The sequence below is a fragment of the Cynocephalus volans genome, chromosome 4 (genome assembly GCF_027409185.1).
Source record: "Cynocephalus volans isolate mCynVol1 chromosome 4, mCynVol1.pri, whole genome shotgun sequence".
Classification (NCBI taxonomy): domain Eukaryota; kingdom Metazoa; phylum Chordata; class Mammalia; order Dermoptera; family Cynocephalidae; genus Cynocephalus; species Cynocephalus volans.
The window spans coordinates 165252932-165271706 of NC_084463.1; the positions used below are offsets into that span (position 1 = coordinate 165252932).

Sequence of the window (18775 nt, forward strand, 5' to 3'; positions counted from 1 at the left end):
CTCAAGGGCCACGGAAAATACTGGGTGGGGGGAGATAAGACAGACCACAGGGTCAGAAAGTGACGTGGCCTCCCACAACCTAACGTGGATATCCATAATCTCAAATGGGGTCCCAGAAATAGCTGGCGTGAGGACCCAGAGCAGTGCACCCAAGACAACGGCCACCTCCAAATGCCTCCCCGCCTGTGTGAGCTGTGACTTCCCCGGACTCTGAAAATGTTCAGGAAGGATAAAACATTGCACCCCGGCAAACACGTTCAACCCAACAATTGATTTGCCAATAGCTGTTCTACTCCTGGGCACCCATGGAAAGCGAGTTTTATGTTAACGAGAGACGGGGAGGGCTAAGCCGGGCAAGGGAACACCAGCCAGGGAGAAGTCATTCATTCAACACACACCCACGGAGGCCCTCCTATGCGCCAGGCACTGCAGGGAAGGCAGTCAGATGCCACCTGCCCTCGAGGAGGTAACAGCCTAGAAACACAAACAGCCATAAAGCAAGGTGAGTGCCCAATAATGGGTGGAGCGGTAGCCCCCAAAAGATACGCCCACGTCCTAATTCCTGGGACCTACCATTGTGAGCTTATTTGGAAACAAAGACTTTGCAGAAGTAATTAATTTAGGGATCTCAAGATGAGATCATCTGGGATTTAGGGTGAGCCCTAAATCCAAAGACTGGTGTCCTTATAAGAAAAAGGCAGAGGGAACCTTGAGAAACAGACACGCAGAGGAGGTCATGTGGAGATGGGGGCAGAGACTGGAGAGATGGGTCTACCACCCGAGGAATGCCAAGGATAGGGGGCCACCACCAGAAGCCGGGATAGGGGCCTGGAACAGAGCCTCCAGAAAGAAACCACCCGGCCAATATCTTGCTTTTAGACTTCTGGACTTCAGAACCGGGAGAGGTGAATTCTAGTTGTTTTAAGCCCCCCAGTTGGTGGCCACTTGTTACAGCAGCCCCAGGAGAGCAACGCATGGCCCATCCACATGCTTGGAATGGGCCCATGGGTGACAAGGACAAGTAGGGACACCTGACTGTCCTGGAAGGGATGGTGGAGCTGGTGCTTGGACATGCAGCATCAGGACTGCTGGGGGGGGACACAAAATGGCAATTCCAGAGGCCTCCCCAGGACTTCTGAGTCAGGTGCCATCTGCATTCTGCACAAGCTCCCAGGGGACTCAGAGGCACCCCAAACCTGACAGGCGCTGCTGGGCAGTGGGGTGCCTTGGAGGTTTTACAAAGGCAAGCCCAGAACAGAGTCAGGATTGAGGACAGGAAAGGTGTGGCTCTCAGGCTCTGCCACGGGGATCAATCGCCAATGACGCAGAAGCCTCGTGGGGGATGGGGCGGAGGGCGGGACATTGAAGCAGCCCATGGGAAAAGTGGGGGGTTGCTGCAGCCAAAGGGGCAAAGTGGGGGAAAGGTCTTCCTCTGTGCGGGCAAGCTCCATTCTCCTGTTAAAAAGCTGCCAACCACCACCGGGTGCCAACTCTGACGGGTGCATGCGGTCAGTGCTTCTAGATCTGAGGGGCACTGTCCTCTCTGGCCATTGCTTCCCAAAGGGCCTGGGATGTGCGAACATTCCCGGATCCCCAAATTAGCATGGTCCACATGGGAGAAGGGGCAGGTGCTGAAAGTGCAGGCATCCAAGCCCACTCAAGCACAGCACAGTCCTTGCACACCAAAGGGGGAAAGGATGCTCCGCTGGTGGCACGAGGCAGCTTGCTTTCCCAAGGATGCATGAAGTCCTCTCTGGACTGGAGGAGACCAGGGCAGTTTTGCTGGAGTTCTGGCATGACAGCCGCTAAGGTCTCACCACCAGAATTCTTCCCTTTCATAACCTCACAGAGGTGACTACAACGCTGGAAGCTTGTCCTCCACCGCCCCCCCGCCGTCCCTGCTCCTCAGAGCAGTGCACCAGGCTGCATCTCTGCTCTGTAAGGTCCCCCGATGGCCCTGCTGGACCCTCATCCCGAGGTCAGCGCTCTGGCAAGGAGCAGTCCAGCGGCCTGTGGAATATTTCACAGCAGGTGAGCAATGCCCAGGAGGACATTTCTTTTTGAAATGTTAAAAGTGAACGTGGAAGTCGAAGAGGAATCCAGGACTTGCAGAGAAAAACAACGGATTCTGCAGGTGAGGACTTGCTCTGTGCCCTGGGTGAGGACAGGGCGGACAGGACCGGTTCCGTCTAAATTGTGCGTCTCCCGGAGGCAGGATGAGTACCTTGCACACCGCTGGGGAGAGGCCACTGTGAGCTATGGAGTCGTCCCTTGGGAGCGCACAGCTGTGGGGCCTGCACCTTAGTCCTTGATCCTGACAATTGGCTGCTGCTCCAGAGCACCCTCCTCCAGCTCCGCCCCTTCCCCTCTGATCACATCTGGGGAGCTGGCCAGGCAGGCAGGGAAACGCCTGCCTCTGGGGAAGAGGTGGAGCCCGGGCGAGGAAGCAGAGGAGAGACCCTCTACCTGTCGGTGGTCTGTGGCCAAGGAATCCTCCTCTCCCCTCTGCCCACTGTGTCCAGCCTGTGCGAGGTGGCCCTGTCCCGCCCTGTGCACGGGGAAGCCTCTTCTCAGCTTCGCCAGGGAGGCGGGGGGCGTGGTTGGGGTGACAGGCTCCAGAGTCCCACGGACTTGGGTTTGAAAGCTGGCTTGGCCAATGATTCTAGTGTGTGGTTTGGGAAAGTCCTGAGTATGGGAGGCCATCGGTGTCCTGCCTGTGTCCCTGGCACTCGGCGTCCCCATCCGCGTACTGCTCATCCCACGACCACCTGCAGCTCCCTGATGGAGCTCTTCCTCGGTGCACTGCAGGCCTGCACTGGCCAGAAACATGAACTGGGGGTAAATACAGAACCTGCTGCCTCTTTGGGGTGGGACAACATCCAGGTGTGCCCTCTGCAGCCTCCCAGGGAACCCTGGGGGGAATGAGCCTCAGGGCCCCTTCCTGACATATGTCCCTAAGCCCACTGCTGCTTCTGGGCATCACCTCCACTGTAAACCGCCTGCCCTCCAATCCCTCCTCAAGGTCTTCTCAGGGAGCCCAACCCCCAAACCATGTCATTTCTTAGGATCCTCCTCTCTACAATGGGGACGACAACTGCATCCAGACGGAAAGGACTGAACGGATGTAACGTTGTACATGAAAGGCTGGGCCTGGCACTCAGTAAGGGGCATCGTGGTTATTCGTTCGTCCAGAAGCAGAGCAGCTTTCTTAGACGATGGGCACAGGCCCGCAGGCAGGAGTTACCAGACCCCTGCAGGCTGCAGGAAAGGCAGCATCAGACCCCCCCATACACAGCACTGGGCCCCTCCAGCAACAAGGGGAAACACCAGTTTGGGGTGGCCACAGGGCACGGGAGAAACACGTGGTTCAAACCCAGAGGTTCATTTAACCCAGTGTGGAATTGGGATTCTACAGCAGATTCATGGTGCTTCGATCAACCCACACACGGAGAGATGACTGGTTCCTAGAGGACCCACAGCCTTCATGCCCTTCCTCGCTATCTCTGGGAAATGTCCAACATAGTCAATTGGAACAGCACAGTTTGCACTGACTACAGTTTGCTAGTTCACAACCACAAATCCTCAGATGTCTCAGAGGAAAGAAGAGGTGTTTTCTGTTTTTTTCCCTCCATAGAGACGCAGACGGGACCCTGTGGAGAGTGCAGATTTCCTAAACTTTCCTTTCCTTTTGGGGCCCTGGGAAAGCACAAAACACAGGTCACAACAGACATGACTCCCTGTACCAGCTGATCATAAAAGCCAGTCCTGCGTCTTCACTGTGGACCTGGGTCATTTACAAAAACATGCAAACGAGAGACCTCAGACCTCAATCCTAGCCCATGAAATGTGGGAGTCACGGGAGCCTGAGGTGGGTGCCACCTTCTCTCCACAGCGGATGCTGCTTATAGTTTAAATAAATAATTGATCAGATGGGTGAGTGGTAATTAAAATGTATTTGCCCAACAAATGGGTATTAATTGTATAACAATGATAAAAAGTCTCCGTTTGTAAAGAAGTGTTAGTATCACATCTGGAAATTGAAGAGACGAGCCATGGACCTCCCCCAGCTGGGTTATAACACCAGCTTGGTGCTTGAAGGGACATAGCAAGTGGTCCTGTTTGTGAGTAGGAGAGGGTAGTGGCCGGTCCTTACATTTGCAGAGGAAAGGAAGGAGGCTGTGCCTCCAGAGGGCCAGGCTTCGGGGCAGGGGTTAGAAGTCCCGAGTATCTCTCGGCTCCATTCAGAGAGCCGGGAAAAGAAAGATACTTCACACCTCCCTCTATGCCACGCTGCGCAGGCACCAGTGAAGGTCGGCACTTAACAGCTGTAATGAGGGTAGCCCAGAGCTTGTTACCATCGCAGACAACTCAGAGGTCCCTGGAGCTCACGGGGACTAGCGTGCAGGGATGCTGTGCAGTTGTGGGCTGGGACCTCATGCACGCTCCCTAACCTCCCCTCTGTGCTGTGCACTCATTTAATAGAGGCCTGATTCCCTCCACATCAGCTGCTATTTTTAGACCTCCAGCCAAACTCTCTCCTACTGGGAAGCTGGTAGGAAGAGAGTCTCTGCATTCCAAGAGCTCGGTTTATTTTCTAAACCACTCTGCAGACATTAGCTCATCCATCTCTATAATGCGCACATGGAGGTGCTGATGCAGCCATGATGGGGCCCTGGATCTCAGAGCAATTAAGTGCTTTGCCCTGGCTTGCAGGAGGATGGCATCAGCATCAGGCACAGCCTTCCGCAGGCCCCGGTGCTGCAAGCAAAGCATGTGCTCTGCATCCTTGTGCAAGTCTCTGAGGCAGGGTGGGGACCAGCCACCATCGAGGCAAGGCACACATTCGACAGGGGAAAGACTCGACAGCCAAACACATGGTTTCACTCACCCCCAGCACCAGAAACGGCATGAGAAGCACAGGTCATAAGAGGCAGATGCTGCCTGGCCACCTCTCCAGGCACCCGGGAGCCCCACCCCAACTCCCTGGATGGGAGGCCACCATCCTCGAAAGCTCACCGCTGCTGGTCCACCGGGACTGCTCCCCGCTGCAGGTCCTGTGCAAGCCCGGGGCGGGAGGAAACAGGCCAGCGGGCTCGTCCAAGGTGCAAGACTGGACCCAGCCGATGGCTGGGCGATGGGAGAAAGAAGGAGCCCCAGACACTGTCCTCCTGGTGGGCACCAGAGGTACTGGAAAGGGGAAGGGTCGTGAGCACACGAGCACGTGGCTGGGGAAGTGAGTGGTGGGAGAGGGCAGGGAGAGGGCACCGCGGGCTCTGTGCTCCCTGAGAGCACATCACTCGCCATCTCTCTGTCTAAATGCAAGTGTAGTTGTAACAGTATCTTTCAAGAAACACAGCGAAATTAGTTGCAAAAAAATGCGATTGGACAATTGAAGAGCAATGCTCTGCATCCACTGCTCAACGTGTAGCAAGCCTCCCCGCCTAATTTCTTTTTTTTTAAGACTTCATTTTTTAAAGCAGTTTTAGGCTTAGAGCAAAATTGAGAGAAAGGTAGAGATATTCTCCCCCCCGACATGCACAGCCTCCCCAATTATCAACATTCTCCACCAGAGTGTGCATTCGTTACAACTGAGGAACCTACATCATCACCCAAAGTCTAGAGTCCACATCAGGGTTCACTCTTCAAGGGGTATGTTCTGCGAGTTTAGACAAACGTGTAATGGCACATATCAAGACTCATCAATATTTGGGAAAATCGTACATCAGGTAGAGAATCCTAGACCCAATCCGTGTAAATTAAAGATTTCTTGTTCCTCTTTCCACTTGACTAAATCTATGATGTTAGTGCAGAGAGAAACCTTGCAATGGGGACTGTCATAAGAGACTGGAACATCTTTCCAGGAGAGCAGGTGGCTCATGTCAGATTGCCTAATTTCTAAGGCCTTCCTCAGCCCCATCCCTGCTGTAATTAAGAACACATAAGACCGGAGATGGAAAAGATGTTAGTGTTATGTTTTGCTAAAAGCAGGCTCTGAACCAATCTTAGGAGGTTTTTAAAAAGCTGGCGAGCATCTCCTTAGCCAGACCGATTCCTGCCACAGTTTACCAATGAGCCTACTTACCGATGTCTGTTTCTTTGTGGTTCTTGATGTATTCTGCCAGTTCAAAGTTGCCTGCTATGATCGCCACCTGCAGAGTGGAAACCAAATTAAATTAAGTGTCAACTGCAGGACAATTGTTCTATATACACTGTTTTGTCACTGAAGGTCTAACACCAAAAGGAGTCCAATAGTAGCTCTTGACATGGCAGACACAACATCTATCGACTCATGTCTTCCCTCCGTGCCACACACCGCCCTTGCTTCTCTCAAAGCCCCTGGCCATTTTGTGATGATAAGGTTATCATTCCACCAGAACCTAGGTGAGCAAGGGCCTCTGTCCAGAAAGCACAAGGAGGGAATTGTCTGTACAGCCATGGAGAATTCCACAGGAACACAGCCTGGAAACCCCCACTGACTACTTCCTGTTTTCCCACCAGGCTCGACTGGTTTCGAACCTCACAATCATTTTTCTGATTAGATACAAACCAGTTCTCATAACTGGAGAGAAGAGGAAACCTCAAAAAGCATTTAAAGCCCTTTCTCAGATTTCAGTTGAGCAGAAAAAATTCCACCCACAGATGTATGCACAGCCAACATCAAAACCACCACCTCTAGGAAATTATTCAGATTTAGTACCTACAGATCTGCTGCTTAAAGCAAAACTGCAGAATCCTTGGCATGCAAGAGCAGCCAGGTAGGTGAAGCCGAGTGCTCCTGGGGTGACCCTGGAAAACCAGAGACCACATGAGCAAGGCTCACGGTGCCCCAGAGGGAAAGACCTTGAGCTCAAAAACAGCACATGTGCACCTACAAAAGAGCTGGGTTTATCAATGGCAGTCTGGAGACACACATCTACAATAAGTTGACATCACATGATAATGCGGGTGGGTGTTATACAATCAGCTGGACGGCTTAAGACCAAAAACCGAGGTTCCCTGGAGAAGAAGAAATTCTTCCTCAAGCCTGAAGCATCAACTCTGTCCTTAGTTTCCAGCTTTCCCTATATATTTCAGATATGCTAGCCCCACAAACATGTGAGTCAATGCCTTACAATAAATTTCATATATATGTATACACACAAAAACATATATATACTATACTTATGTGCATATATGTATATGAAATATATATATATATATATATATATATATAAACACACACATATAAGTATATAAGTATTCGTGTGGGGGGGGGAGTGTGTATCCTGTCTCTCTGGAGAATGCTGGCTAATACAGACTTTAGTACCAGGAGTGGGGTGCTGCTGTAACAAATACCTAAAAATGTGGAAATGGCTTTAGAACTCGGTAATGAATGGAGGCTGGAAGAACTTGGAGGTGCACGTTAGAAATATGAATGTTAAAGTGATTCTGCTGAGGTCTCAGACAGAAATGAGAAACATGTTATTAGAAACTGGAGAAAAGGTGAACCTTGTTATAAAGTGGAAAGAACTCAGCTGAACTATGTATTTTGTGAAAGGTAAACCTTGAGAATGATAAAATCGGATGTTTAGCTGAGGAGATTTCTAGGCAAAGTGTTGAAGGAGAAGCTGGTTCCTCTGACTGCTTATAGTAAAATGCAAAAGGAGAGAGACGAATTGAAGAAGGAATTGTTACGCAAAAAGGACCCAGAACTAGAAGATTTGGAAAAATCTCAGTCCATCAATTTGGCAAAAATGTGAGAAAGCCTATCCATATTGTAAAAAATGAACAACAAGGGTGTGGCTGGAATACCACTTGACAAAAAAATTACGGTATGATATGAGCAGAAACACCACAAGTTTGAGCCAAAGGGGATAGAGATGGGAAGAAATGAAAGAAAACTGTCAGCCTCCTGGGATTTGACAGGATAGGATGACAGAGCTATCTGGCTGTGAATGTGGGCTATTCTTTAAAAAGACAGAAAGATAATCCCAAAGGCAATTCAGAGATCATCAGGGGCACTGCCTTGGTTTCATCAGCCACATTGGCCTCTGCCCAAAGCCTTGTGGGCAGAACCACTGGGCAGAGTTGTAGGGGCAGGGCTGCCCGAAGCCCTGGGGGTGGGTCCCAGAGCTGTGGGGGTAATGTTCCTGCCCTAGTGAGCCTAGAGGGCAAGCATCAAACCAAGGAGGATTATTCCCAAGCCTTAAGATCTGATGGAGTTTGCCTCGTTAGGTTTTGGAGTGCTTGAAACCCATCATCCCTTCTTTCTTGGCTATTTCTCCCTTTTGGAATGGGAATGTCTACCCTATACCTGTCCCACCATTAGATTTTGGAAATACATAATTTGTCTAGTTTCACAGGCTCACAGAGAGGAATTTTGCCTCAGGATGAATTGTATCTCAAGTCTCATCCATATCTAATTTAAATAATATTTAGACAAGACTTCGGGCTTCCGACTTTAGAGCTGATTGTGGAAAAATTTAAGACTTTGGAGGCTACTGGGATAGAATGATTGTATTTTTCATTCAATAAGGACATGAATTTGGGGGGGTCAAGGGGTGGACTGCTATGGGCTGAATTTGGTCTTCCCAAAATTCATATATTGAAGTCCTAACCCCCAATGTGATCTATTTGGAGAAGGGGCCTCTGGAAAGAAATTAGGTTTAGGGGGAGTCATGAGGGTGGTGCCCTCAGGATGGAATTATTGCCGTTATAAGAACAGACAACAGAGAGTGTGCACACTCTCTCTCTCTCCCCCTGACATGTGAGTTTCCAGCAAGAAGGCAGCTGTCCACAAGTCAGGAAGAGAGCCCTCACTAAAAACTGACCGTGATGGCACCCTGATCTCAGACTTTCAGCCTCCTGAATGGAGGAAAAAAATTAATTTCTATTGTTTAAGGTACCCAGTCTGTGGCATTTTAACCCAAGGTAATGAGACCTCAGGGACTCCCAGAGATATGTGCACACCCATGGTCACAGCAGCACTATTCACAAGAGTTAAAAGGTGGAGGGAAGCAACACGAGTGTCCACCAACAAGTAGATGGATAAACAAAATGTAGTATATATGAGGGACTTCAAAAGTTTGCGGAAAAATGGAATTAAAACCCAATAGCAACATTTCCATGGACTTTTTGAAGACCCCTTGTACATACAATGCAATATTACTTAGCCTTAAAATGAAAGAAATAGTGACACATGCTACAACAGGGATGAACCTTGAGAACATTAAGATGAGGAAAATAAGCCAGTCACAAAGGACAAATACTTTATGATGTCACTCATAGGAGGTCCCTAGAGTGGTCAGACTTATAGAGACAGGAAATAGAAATGAGGTTCCCAGGGGCTGGGGGAAGGGATGGGGAGTTGGTGTATAATGGGGACAGAGCTTCAGTTTAACACAACTTTTAAAAAAGGCAGACGCCCACCTGTGTGGACCACAGGGAGAGAAGGTCAAGCACAAGGGCACCTCAAAAGCTCCAGGGAAAGATCGTGTTATCGTTCAATCCTGTTTTTCCCCGAGCTTTCTGAAGAGCCCTTGCATGAGAAGTCTACTCTAAGGAGTTGGCAGGTCCTGGGAGAGATGTCTGAGCTCTGGAACAGCTGTCCCTCCACAGGCTTGTGACATCAGGATGCAGAGAGTGCAGAAAGACACGGGAGGAAGGAGCCTTCCTCAGAGGATGCCCGCACGAGCCAGGTGGGGCTGTCTTGTGAGCGGCCCCCAGGGGTGCTGACCCTTTCCTGCCACTTGCCTCTCTACAAGATCATGCGTCTCCTGAGTTGCTGCGAGAAAAGCAAGCATTTAGGAGTACACGTCTCCAGGCCACGTTCAATCAGAGACAGATACCTAGGGGGTCCTCCTCCCTAAAGGAGACCTCCTTTCCCTGTGGCCCACTTCCCACTTAGTTTTTAGAACTCGACTTGAGAGTGTGGACACAGCAAAACTTCTCGGACCCGTGGCCTGCTGCTCAGGCTAAGCTGAACACTCCCTTCTCTGGGCCCCTGAGGATCGTGCTGCCTCTGTGACAGCGCCAGGTCCCTCTGGCCACAGTGGCGTGAATCTCTCACCTGTTCCTGCAGGCCAGCCCCACCAAATGCCTGATATGGAACTGGCAGAGGACCAAGGGGTGGTGGCCACAGAGGTGAGGGACACAGGCTCTGGCCTCAGGACACCTGGGTGCAAATGCCAGAGTATGCGACACTGGGCATGATGTTTAATTCATGGGCCTAAGTTGTTTCATCTGTGAAATGGGTTTGGTGTAAGGATTCCATGTGATCGTGTACGTAAAGCCTTAGAGCTTTAGAGCCCGGTCAGCCCTAAAAAAGTTTGGTGTTGTTATTGTCAGAAAAATTACCATTGACCACTGATATGTAAAGAGCAGACTGCTCACATTAAAGGTCACCTAGGCCCCCACATAAATAAACAATCAGACTCATATGAGTGCCCACCTGCATGTCTGCATTTGAATGCACACCCGGTGGACCACCAAGCAGCAACGCCAAGCCTCTGCTTCCAAAGGAAAGCTCTCAGAGCTGAAACCCAGCTACCCATGCAGCAGCGAAGCCACATGGGCAAGTCTGGTGAAAATAACTCGGCTCCTAATGCAAACGAGAATAATGCAAACATGTGTCTGTGGCCTTATTGTTTCTCCCTTGATGGTTTCCAGGCCGGGGAATTCCTCTCGGCAGGAAGTGGCCCCTGCCTGTCCTCTGTCACTGCCCTCCCCATGCGCAGCACATCAGGAGCTCCCAGTAAATGTCTCTCGGGAAGATGAAGAGGGGACTGGGTCTGAGGGTGACATTTCAGTGTCATCCAGCTGGCGTCCAGCTGTTGGTTTGGATGCATAAAGAAGGCAGAATGTTGGGGACAGTCTTTGGTCACAGGCTTACATATCAATAACAACAATACTATTAGTGAAGATGTGTACATAAGTGTTTATTCTGTGCCTCACACTGTTCTGAGTGTCCCCTTTGAGCCTAACAACTCCTTGAAGTGGGTACCATTATCTCTACTGGACAGAGGAGGAAACTGAGGCACAGAGAGGCTAAGTAACTTGCCCAACATCACACAGCTAGTCAGTGCTAACACCAAGACATTAACTCAAGTTATTCACGTTCAGAATCTTCATCTAATGATCATGGCACAGAATGTCTCTAAACAATTTTCAGTGACTATAGCATTTTTAAACACTTGAGTTGTAATAGAAACACAGGTCAAACACCTTAGTAGAAATAGCAGCACAACAAAAGACTAATGGATTATTCCTGAGGGCTTACGAGAGCCCCATGCAGCAAGCTGCATTCGGCTGGGCAGCCATGGGATGTTCCATAATGAAAAGTGTTCTGAGCATGTGAAGGACGCCGTCTGTAAGACCATGCTGCCCTGGACAGGTTCTTCAGGACCGTAAAGACTGGAGGGGACATGAAAAAGAAATGGGGATGGGGCTTCCCCATATTCTCCCCGTAAATTCACCTTTCCTCTCTCCTTCCTTCCAACGGCATTTCGACAGTATGTACCCTAGCCAGCCTTTTGGCCACCATCGTAATAAAATGTAGGTATCCATGTGAGGGGAGAACCTTTGGATTTAGAAGCACCCGGAGCAGGAGGAGCCCCTGCAGGATTTGCACAGGTTCTTCCCGTCCCCTCCCTTCTAAAGCCCTCATCCAGCTTCCGCGTCCCCGGAGCAGGCGCTCCCAGTGGGGGTTACAGCGGCGCCCAGGGTGGGAGGCTGGATGTGTGGCGGGCCAATGTGCAAATCAATCTGCACAGAGGCGAGATGAACGTGGCAGAGGGAGGGAAGGTCAGAGGTTGGCAGATCATGTGCGGAATCCAGACATGGAGCCAGAGCTTCTGCAGAGAGGAGGAAACAAGCACCCGAGGGGTTGGGAGCACCTGGGGACAGCAGTGTGCACCAGGTGTCCATGGGCGGGGCATGGCGGGCACGTTCACATGGACGGGAGGCTGGGAGCAGACGCAGGGGAGTTCAGACGAGGGTGGCCAGTTCTGTGCTACGACACATGACAGGGGAGCAGCAGATGGCCACTGCGGCTATCACAGTACGGCATGCTGGTCACCTATATCCGACGCCCACTGTCACTCGGAACCACCATAATTCTCAGTTCTGGCTCTGCTGGCTGGAGGGGAGAAGGTCTTTTATTGACTTTTAAACCAAGAGTTATATAACGCAAAGCAACGCAGTCTTTATTTCTCTTCTGTGCAGGGAGCATCCGCCTGCCTCCCTCAGCACCAGCCTTTCTCCACCAAAGATGTGGGTGCGGGACCCATCCCCACTCCTGCCTCCCCCAGGGCTGGGTGCTCATGCTGTGCCCTCGGGGCTGCCACTCGAGGGAGCCCCTTAACTCTGGCTCTGAGACAGAGACAATGTCTTAACAAGAAAGTCGTTTTTGTTTGTTTTGGCAGCTGGCCAGTGAGTGGATCCGAACTCTTGACCTTGGTGTTACTGACACCTGGCTCTAACCAAGTGAGCCTACCACAGCCCTAACACAACAGTCATCTTGCAGAGCCTTTGACATCGCCTTACAATTCACATCATGCACCTTAAGCATTATCCACGGCTGGGCAAGCAGGCGTGGTTAGAGTTTGGAAGGCGAGGCTGTGGCAGCACCAGTTCTTGTGGAAGTTGCTCCCATGTGCCCTAGACTGGGCTTTCCTATAACGAAGCTGTGATGTCTGCCCTGGGGACCCTTTGCTCATGTGGACAAGGCCCCTCATGAGAGATTGACACTGAGACCACCGCGTGGGACCCACTGCAGGGGGCTCCGTCCTTGGCACTCAGGGCCACAGGGACCCTGAGGATGCAGGGGCACCAGAGAGGGGACAACTGTGCTTGTCCCACCTCTGCCTCAGAGCCGCTCTGCAGAAAAGCGCATCTGGGAGCCAAACCCTGGAGAGAGCACGGCCCCCTCTTTACAGCACCGGGGGACAAAAGGGAGTCTTCATCTGTTCTCATAACTCAAAGGCTCACACCTAACAGTCGGTTAGTGTCATGGTCTTTGAAGCACACCTTCAAAATCTGTAACATGACAACCAGAGCCTTCTAGGTATTCGGATGAGAAAAAGACGGGGTCTGGAGGCTCCATCCCACTCATGGTTGGAAAGCGCCGTGGCACAGCAGACATAGCCGGGGAGGCGCCCATCAAGACCCCACCTGTGGATAGGAGGCCGGGGCCCCAGGGTTCACGGTCAGTCCAGACCCCCTGCCACTCACACCACACACGCCTGTGCAAACCTTGTCTGGAGGCCTGGGCGCCTGGACGCCTGCTGTCTCTCTGCCGTGCGCATTGCAGCTTGGCCATGTGCCCAGATCCCAGCACAACCCGCAGAGCCCAGAGGAAACACCATGTACACGTCCTCCTACAGCCCTGCCCCTTGCCCAGCCCGAAGTCATCCTTCCAACCCCAAACACAGCACTCCCACACTGCGCAAGCTGGTGGAGGTCCCCTCTAGAAGCAGCACCCAACTTCCCAGCTCTGCCCTGGCTGCCGGGGCTCGTCTGCATCCTCTAAACTTTACTTGAATTAGGCAGAGCCTCTCACTCACCAGTCCCTGCACTCGCCCTATCAAGGAGTCCTTGATAGGGGTCGATGCTGGATCCTGCTCACGTTTTCCTTGCTCAGGGCCCAGGGTGGAATGTACCCCACGAAGCCTGGAGCAGACCACCCTGGGGACAAGCAGAGAAAAGGATCAGGGGACCAGCACTGTTGATGCCTGGAAATTATCCAAGTCTTATGCCAAAGGCCCATGCTGGATGTACATGAGGCGGTGGGGGTGGGGGGCGCAGCGTGTTTAGGGGGTGCCCAGGCAAGTCGGGGGTGGTGAGGGCCCCGCAGGTGATCTGAGCTGGCACGCCCAATCCACACCAGGCACCTACGATGCTCACTGCACACTGACTACGTGCCAGGTTTTGTGCACAAGTAGCAATCCCAACCCTACCCTGGGGGCTTTCCATATAAGGAACAGCCCAGGTGCTTCCAGGCAGGGCACAGCCACTGGATGGTGACAGGGGCAGGAGGCAGCACCAGAGGCAAGGATAGTCCCACGGGGACTCAGGACCTGGAAAGATCTCATGGAGGGAAATCAGCCCAGCAGACAGGCAGGGCAGGAGGATGTGCGAGTATCCGAGGGGTCCTTTACTGAAACTCTGCTCATCAGACGCAGCCCCTCCTACAGCAGGCAGCCCCTACCTAGAGGACTTCCTGGATGACACCAGTGCTGTGTGCAGAAGACCCTCTATGGGCTCCGCCTTTCACACAGCCACCCAGCCACCGACCTACCCACCCGGTCGCCCATGCACCCACCCACCCAATCACTCATCCCTCAACCACTTAGCCACCCAATAAGTCACCCATCAACCACCCCCCACCTAACCACCCAGCCCCCAACCTAACCACCCAATCACCCACCCATCCACCCCGTCACTCACCCATAGAACCACTAACTCACCCACCCACCCATCCAACCACCCACACACCTAACCATGCAGTCACTTGCCCATACCATCACTAACTCACCCACCCAGCCACCGTCAACTGAAGACCACGGATGTGCCACACCCCACACTTGGTTTGGCCTGCCGTGAAGCCCCTCCTGGTTTGTGTGTGCAGACGTGCTTTGTGGAGGAGGAAGTAACTACACCTGACCCACGTATCGTGTGGACGTCTTCTATTCTCTGCATATTTGTGTCCCTCCAAAATCCACAGGTTGGAACCTAATCTTCAGTGTGAGGGTGGAGCCTTTGGGATGGGATTAGGTCATGAGGGTTGAGCCTTTGTGAGTGAGATCAGTGCCCTTATAAAAGAGGCTCCAGAGAGACCCTCCCCCCTGGCCGTCTAGGAAGCAGACCCTCACCAAGGAGTCTGCCCGCACCTTGATCTTGGACTTCCAGCCTCCAGGACTGTGAGAAATAAGTTTCTGTTGTTTATAAACGATGCACGTTACGGTATTTTGGTTCAGCAGCCCGAATGGACTAAGATGACATCCATCCTGTCCCACCTATCACCTGGGCCAATGTTGGGCTCAGGTGAGGCACTAACAAACCAGCCTCCCTGCTCAGGGCTGGGGAGGTCGGTGACGTGCACGCTTCTCACAGCAACAGCATGACAAGGAGCCGGACTGCTGCCTGCGGACGTTCCCTGGTTTCCTCAGCTCTCAGGGTGGGCAGGTGCCCTGGAGACGTGGCTGTCCTGCTGTGGTGGCCCTGGCGCCACCTGCTGTGCTAATACCGAGAGACAGAAGCAGAGCGAGGCCAGATGACTCGCCCAACAACCTTCCCCGGGATCTGCAGCCAGAACGCGCAGGAAGCCAAACCCCCACCCCAAGGGAGCATCCTTCTTTTGCCAAAACGAAATGTGCCTCCCGGCACAGAGTTTCTAGGTGGCTCCGTGATCCTGACACCCCCTCACCGTAACTGGAGAACAGCTCCTCGTAACAGTGAAGGGAAGCTGAGGGCTTGGTGAGTCCCATCTTCCATTTTCCTTCTGGGTGACATCACATCCACTATTTCATGCCTCTGTGGCAACTCAAGAAGGGACAGATACCCAGAGACCTGGGAGCCTGGGAAGGAGGTTTCAGTTATGAGCATCCCCAGCATGGTGGGGAGGACACTGGGCCCCTGGCCCCGGGAGCTCCGAGGTGGCCCAACCCCATCAGACAGACGCCAGGGTCCTCACTGGCTCTACACCAAAGCCTGGAGTCTGGAACGTCGGTGGACGACTCTGCAGGTTCCAAAGAGAACAGCTCCCTGGGGCTTTGCCAAAATCCTGTGTGGGGCCAGGAGTCATTGCAAATTGATGCATTTTACCAGGAGGCCCTCGGTCTGCTGTAGTACCCCTTGCCAACCTTGATGGGGTTGCCTGGACAAAGCCCCCTCAGCAGTGTAGGCCAGTGACATCCATGCCACCAGGAAGTGCCATCTCGGGGTACGGTGGGCAAGCAGCTAGGCTGGGAGGCAGCCCTACGGATAGCTCCAGGCCAGGTGACCCACTGGGCCTCCCCAGACCCAGAGCAATAGTAGAAAGACCTCCCTTTGCTGGCACCCAGGGGCTGGAGATGAAATGGCTCCCAGTCATACAAGAAGCCTAGCAGGTGCAGCCCTCTACCCGTCCCATGGCCGAGGAGTGGAGGGCGGGCCCTGGGCTGTAGTCACTCTGCACTCTGGCAGCACAGTACGGCTGTGAGAGCCACTGGCTTGGCAGCTGGATGGCCTGAGACGGACCTTCCTAGCACTGAGGCCATAGACGAGCTACTCCCCCTCTGTACCTGGAATATAAGTATGATTCTTCTATGACTGTCGTGAGAATTAAAATAGTTAATATTTATAAATGGCTGAAAACAGCCTCATTCAATATTAGCAAATTGAATGCAGAGGCTTATGCATAAACATGATATCATTGCTAGGTGGGTTTATTTCAGGAATAAAAAAATTTGGTCAATATCAGTCACCACATTAACAAAAAAAGGGGAAATCTATACAATTATCTTTGATGGTTGCAGCATCTGATATCAATTTTGATAAAATTGTCAGATAAAACAATATAGATTCATGATGGAATTTAATAGAATAGGAATAGAGGTGAACTTATTCTGCTATTGCATCAATTAAACATACTGTTTCTTAGAAACTACCCCAAAACTAAGTGGCACGTGATTCTGAGGATTGCTGCCTTGGGCACACACACCTGACTGCATTTACGTGGAGGGTGGACGGGCTGGCAGGTGCAAGACGGGTTCAACGTGGGTCTCACTGTTGGCCAGGGCTCACCTGCTTTCTTCGGTGCATCCTCCCGCCCTCCAGGAGACCATATTGGCTTCCTTACACGGTGGCCTCAGGACAGTGCTCCATGTGGACAAAATCTAAAGGCACACACTCTCTTTGTTTCTCTTCAAAACGTATAAATCTTTCGCCTTTTATTAAAGGCACAAAGCTTCCTGAGACTGGATCCGGAGCTCATGCAACACCACTTCTGGTACATTCTATTGACCAAAGCACAAGACAAGATTCTAGGCGGGGCAGGAAAATGACTCCACCCGCTGAGGGCGGGGCTGCACTCTTGCAACTGCTGGACACTGCCCGGGATCACCCGTGCTCTGGTCACCCCTGTCCTTTTGTACTTGGGCTCAAGTGTTAGCCCCAGAGGTCACACAGTAATCTGGGACTGGAACCTGGCTCCAGAGCCTGCATTCCTCAGCACTACTCGGTGCTGTCTGGTTAGGACTGCTTCACAAAACGGCACCAATACTGGCAGGTCACCTCCCAGGGATGCTGGGGTTCAGCGCCAGGGTTACTCCGTGATTCCAAAGGAGATAATAAACCAGCTGTTGGGAGATCATATTTTAGGAGAAAATCCATCTTTAACATTTAGAAATTTCTGACCTTAGCAGCAGGCAAAGTGAACCTACAGTACAACTGGTCTACCTTCATTTTAGTAATTCAGCTTCCAGTTGAGACACGGACACATCAACCAGGTGAAAAACCTGCCAGCTCCGTGGAGGACCACCTCCCCTCACCCCTTTTATAGAGAGGAGACCTTCTGTGCAGTATTATCCGGTTCCCTGTCATGTAAAATATTAATGGCAGTCAAGGGAAAAAGCACCATGAGAACATCAGAGAGAGGCATAAAAGTTTAACAAAAGAAGGGCAAGTAATTATTTCGCATCCACCAAATGCACTCTCCCTCTCCCCATTGGGTCGGCCAATAAAATGTAAATTTCTCCTTTGAAATAGCAGTGGCTTTGAAGGATGTCATTTGCTCCCAGAAACCTTGATAGGAAGCCAAGAATTCTTCAGTGTTGGCAGAGAGAGCCTTCGAGAGAGTGGCTCGGGTGGGATGCTGAGGCTGGAAACGCATGCGCCCACAGGGCAGTAAGAGTTTTCTCCTTGGCCTCAAGGCTCCCCTGACTCTCAGGGCTGGATGAGCAAGACGACTCTGCAGAGAAGCCGAGATTTCTGGGGATTACAGATGGTCCTAGAATGGTTTCTACCATGCCGCGATAGTGAGGACGGAGCTCAAGTCAGTCGATCACAAGGACGACCCCTCATGCACTGCTCAACACGCACACGCAACAGGCATCTAAATCCAGCATCTGATTCAGTCCCCATGGCATGCCAAGGATGTCGGGCTGCTGCGATCTTGGTCTCACATGTGAGGAAACGGGCTTCGAGAGCTTAGGTAAGTTAGATTTCTATGGCACATGAAGGTAGCCCTTGTCCCTTTGATTCCCAAAGTCTAGGGTAAGGCAGGTACTAGGGTAATGCACGACTTCATGTGGCTCTAACTGCAGAAAATTCTTCAGCACCTCAGTTTACGCACAGCTCCCCTGCTTATAAAAATGGCGAGAGGGAGATTAATAATGAGATTGGACTCAAAAGCAGAGATCGAGCATCATTTTCTCCAGGACAGTAACCAAAGAAAGAGACGGCAGCTGAGACCAGCGTACACTGGTGCACGAGCTTGCTCGGGCTGCTGTAACGAAGGACAACTGTCTGGGGGGCTTAAACAACAGGCATTTACTTTCTCACAGTCCAGGAGGCTGGAAGTCCGAGATCAAAGTGGCCCAGCGTGGGTTCCTTCTGAGTCCTCTCTCCTGGACGTGCAGGCGGCGCCTTCTGCCTGTGTCTTCACACGGTTGTCCCTCTGGGTGCGTCTGTGTCTTGACCTCTTCTTATGAGGACACAGTGATATGGGATTAGGGCCCGCCCCAATGGCCTCATTTTACCTTACTTATTTCAGTAAAAACCCAACCTCTAAAAACAGCCACATTCCAAGGTACGAGGG

General features: G+C 51.8%; 1 protein-coding gene across 1 annotated transcript in view; it reads right to left on the reverse strand.

The window, feature by feature from the left end:
• SHANK2 (SH3 and multiple ankyrin repeat domains 2) overlaps window positions 1–18775 on the reverse strand; it is a 476261-nt gene that overhangs the window by 356608 nt on the left and 100878 nt on the right. Inside the window, exon 9 of the mRNA XM_063092864.1 lies at window positions 6083–6149. Within this exon, the coding sequence (XP_062948934.1) occupies window positions 6083–6149 (67 nt within the window). The remainder of the gene's footprint in view (window positions 1–6082; window positions 6150–18775) is intronic.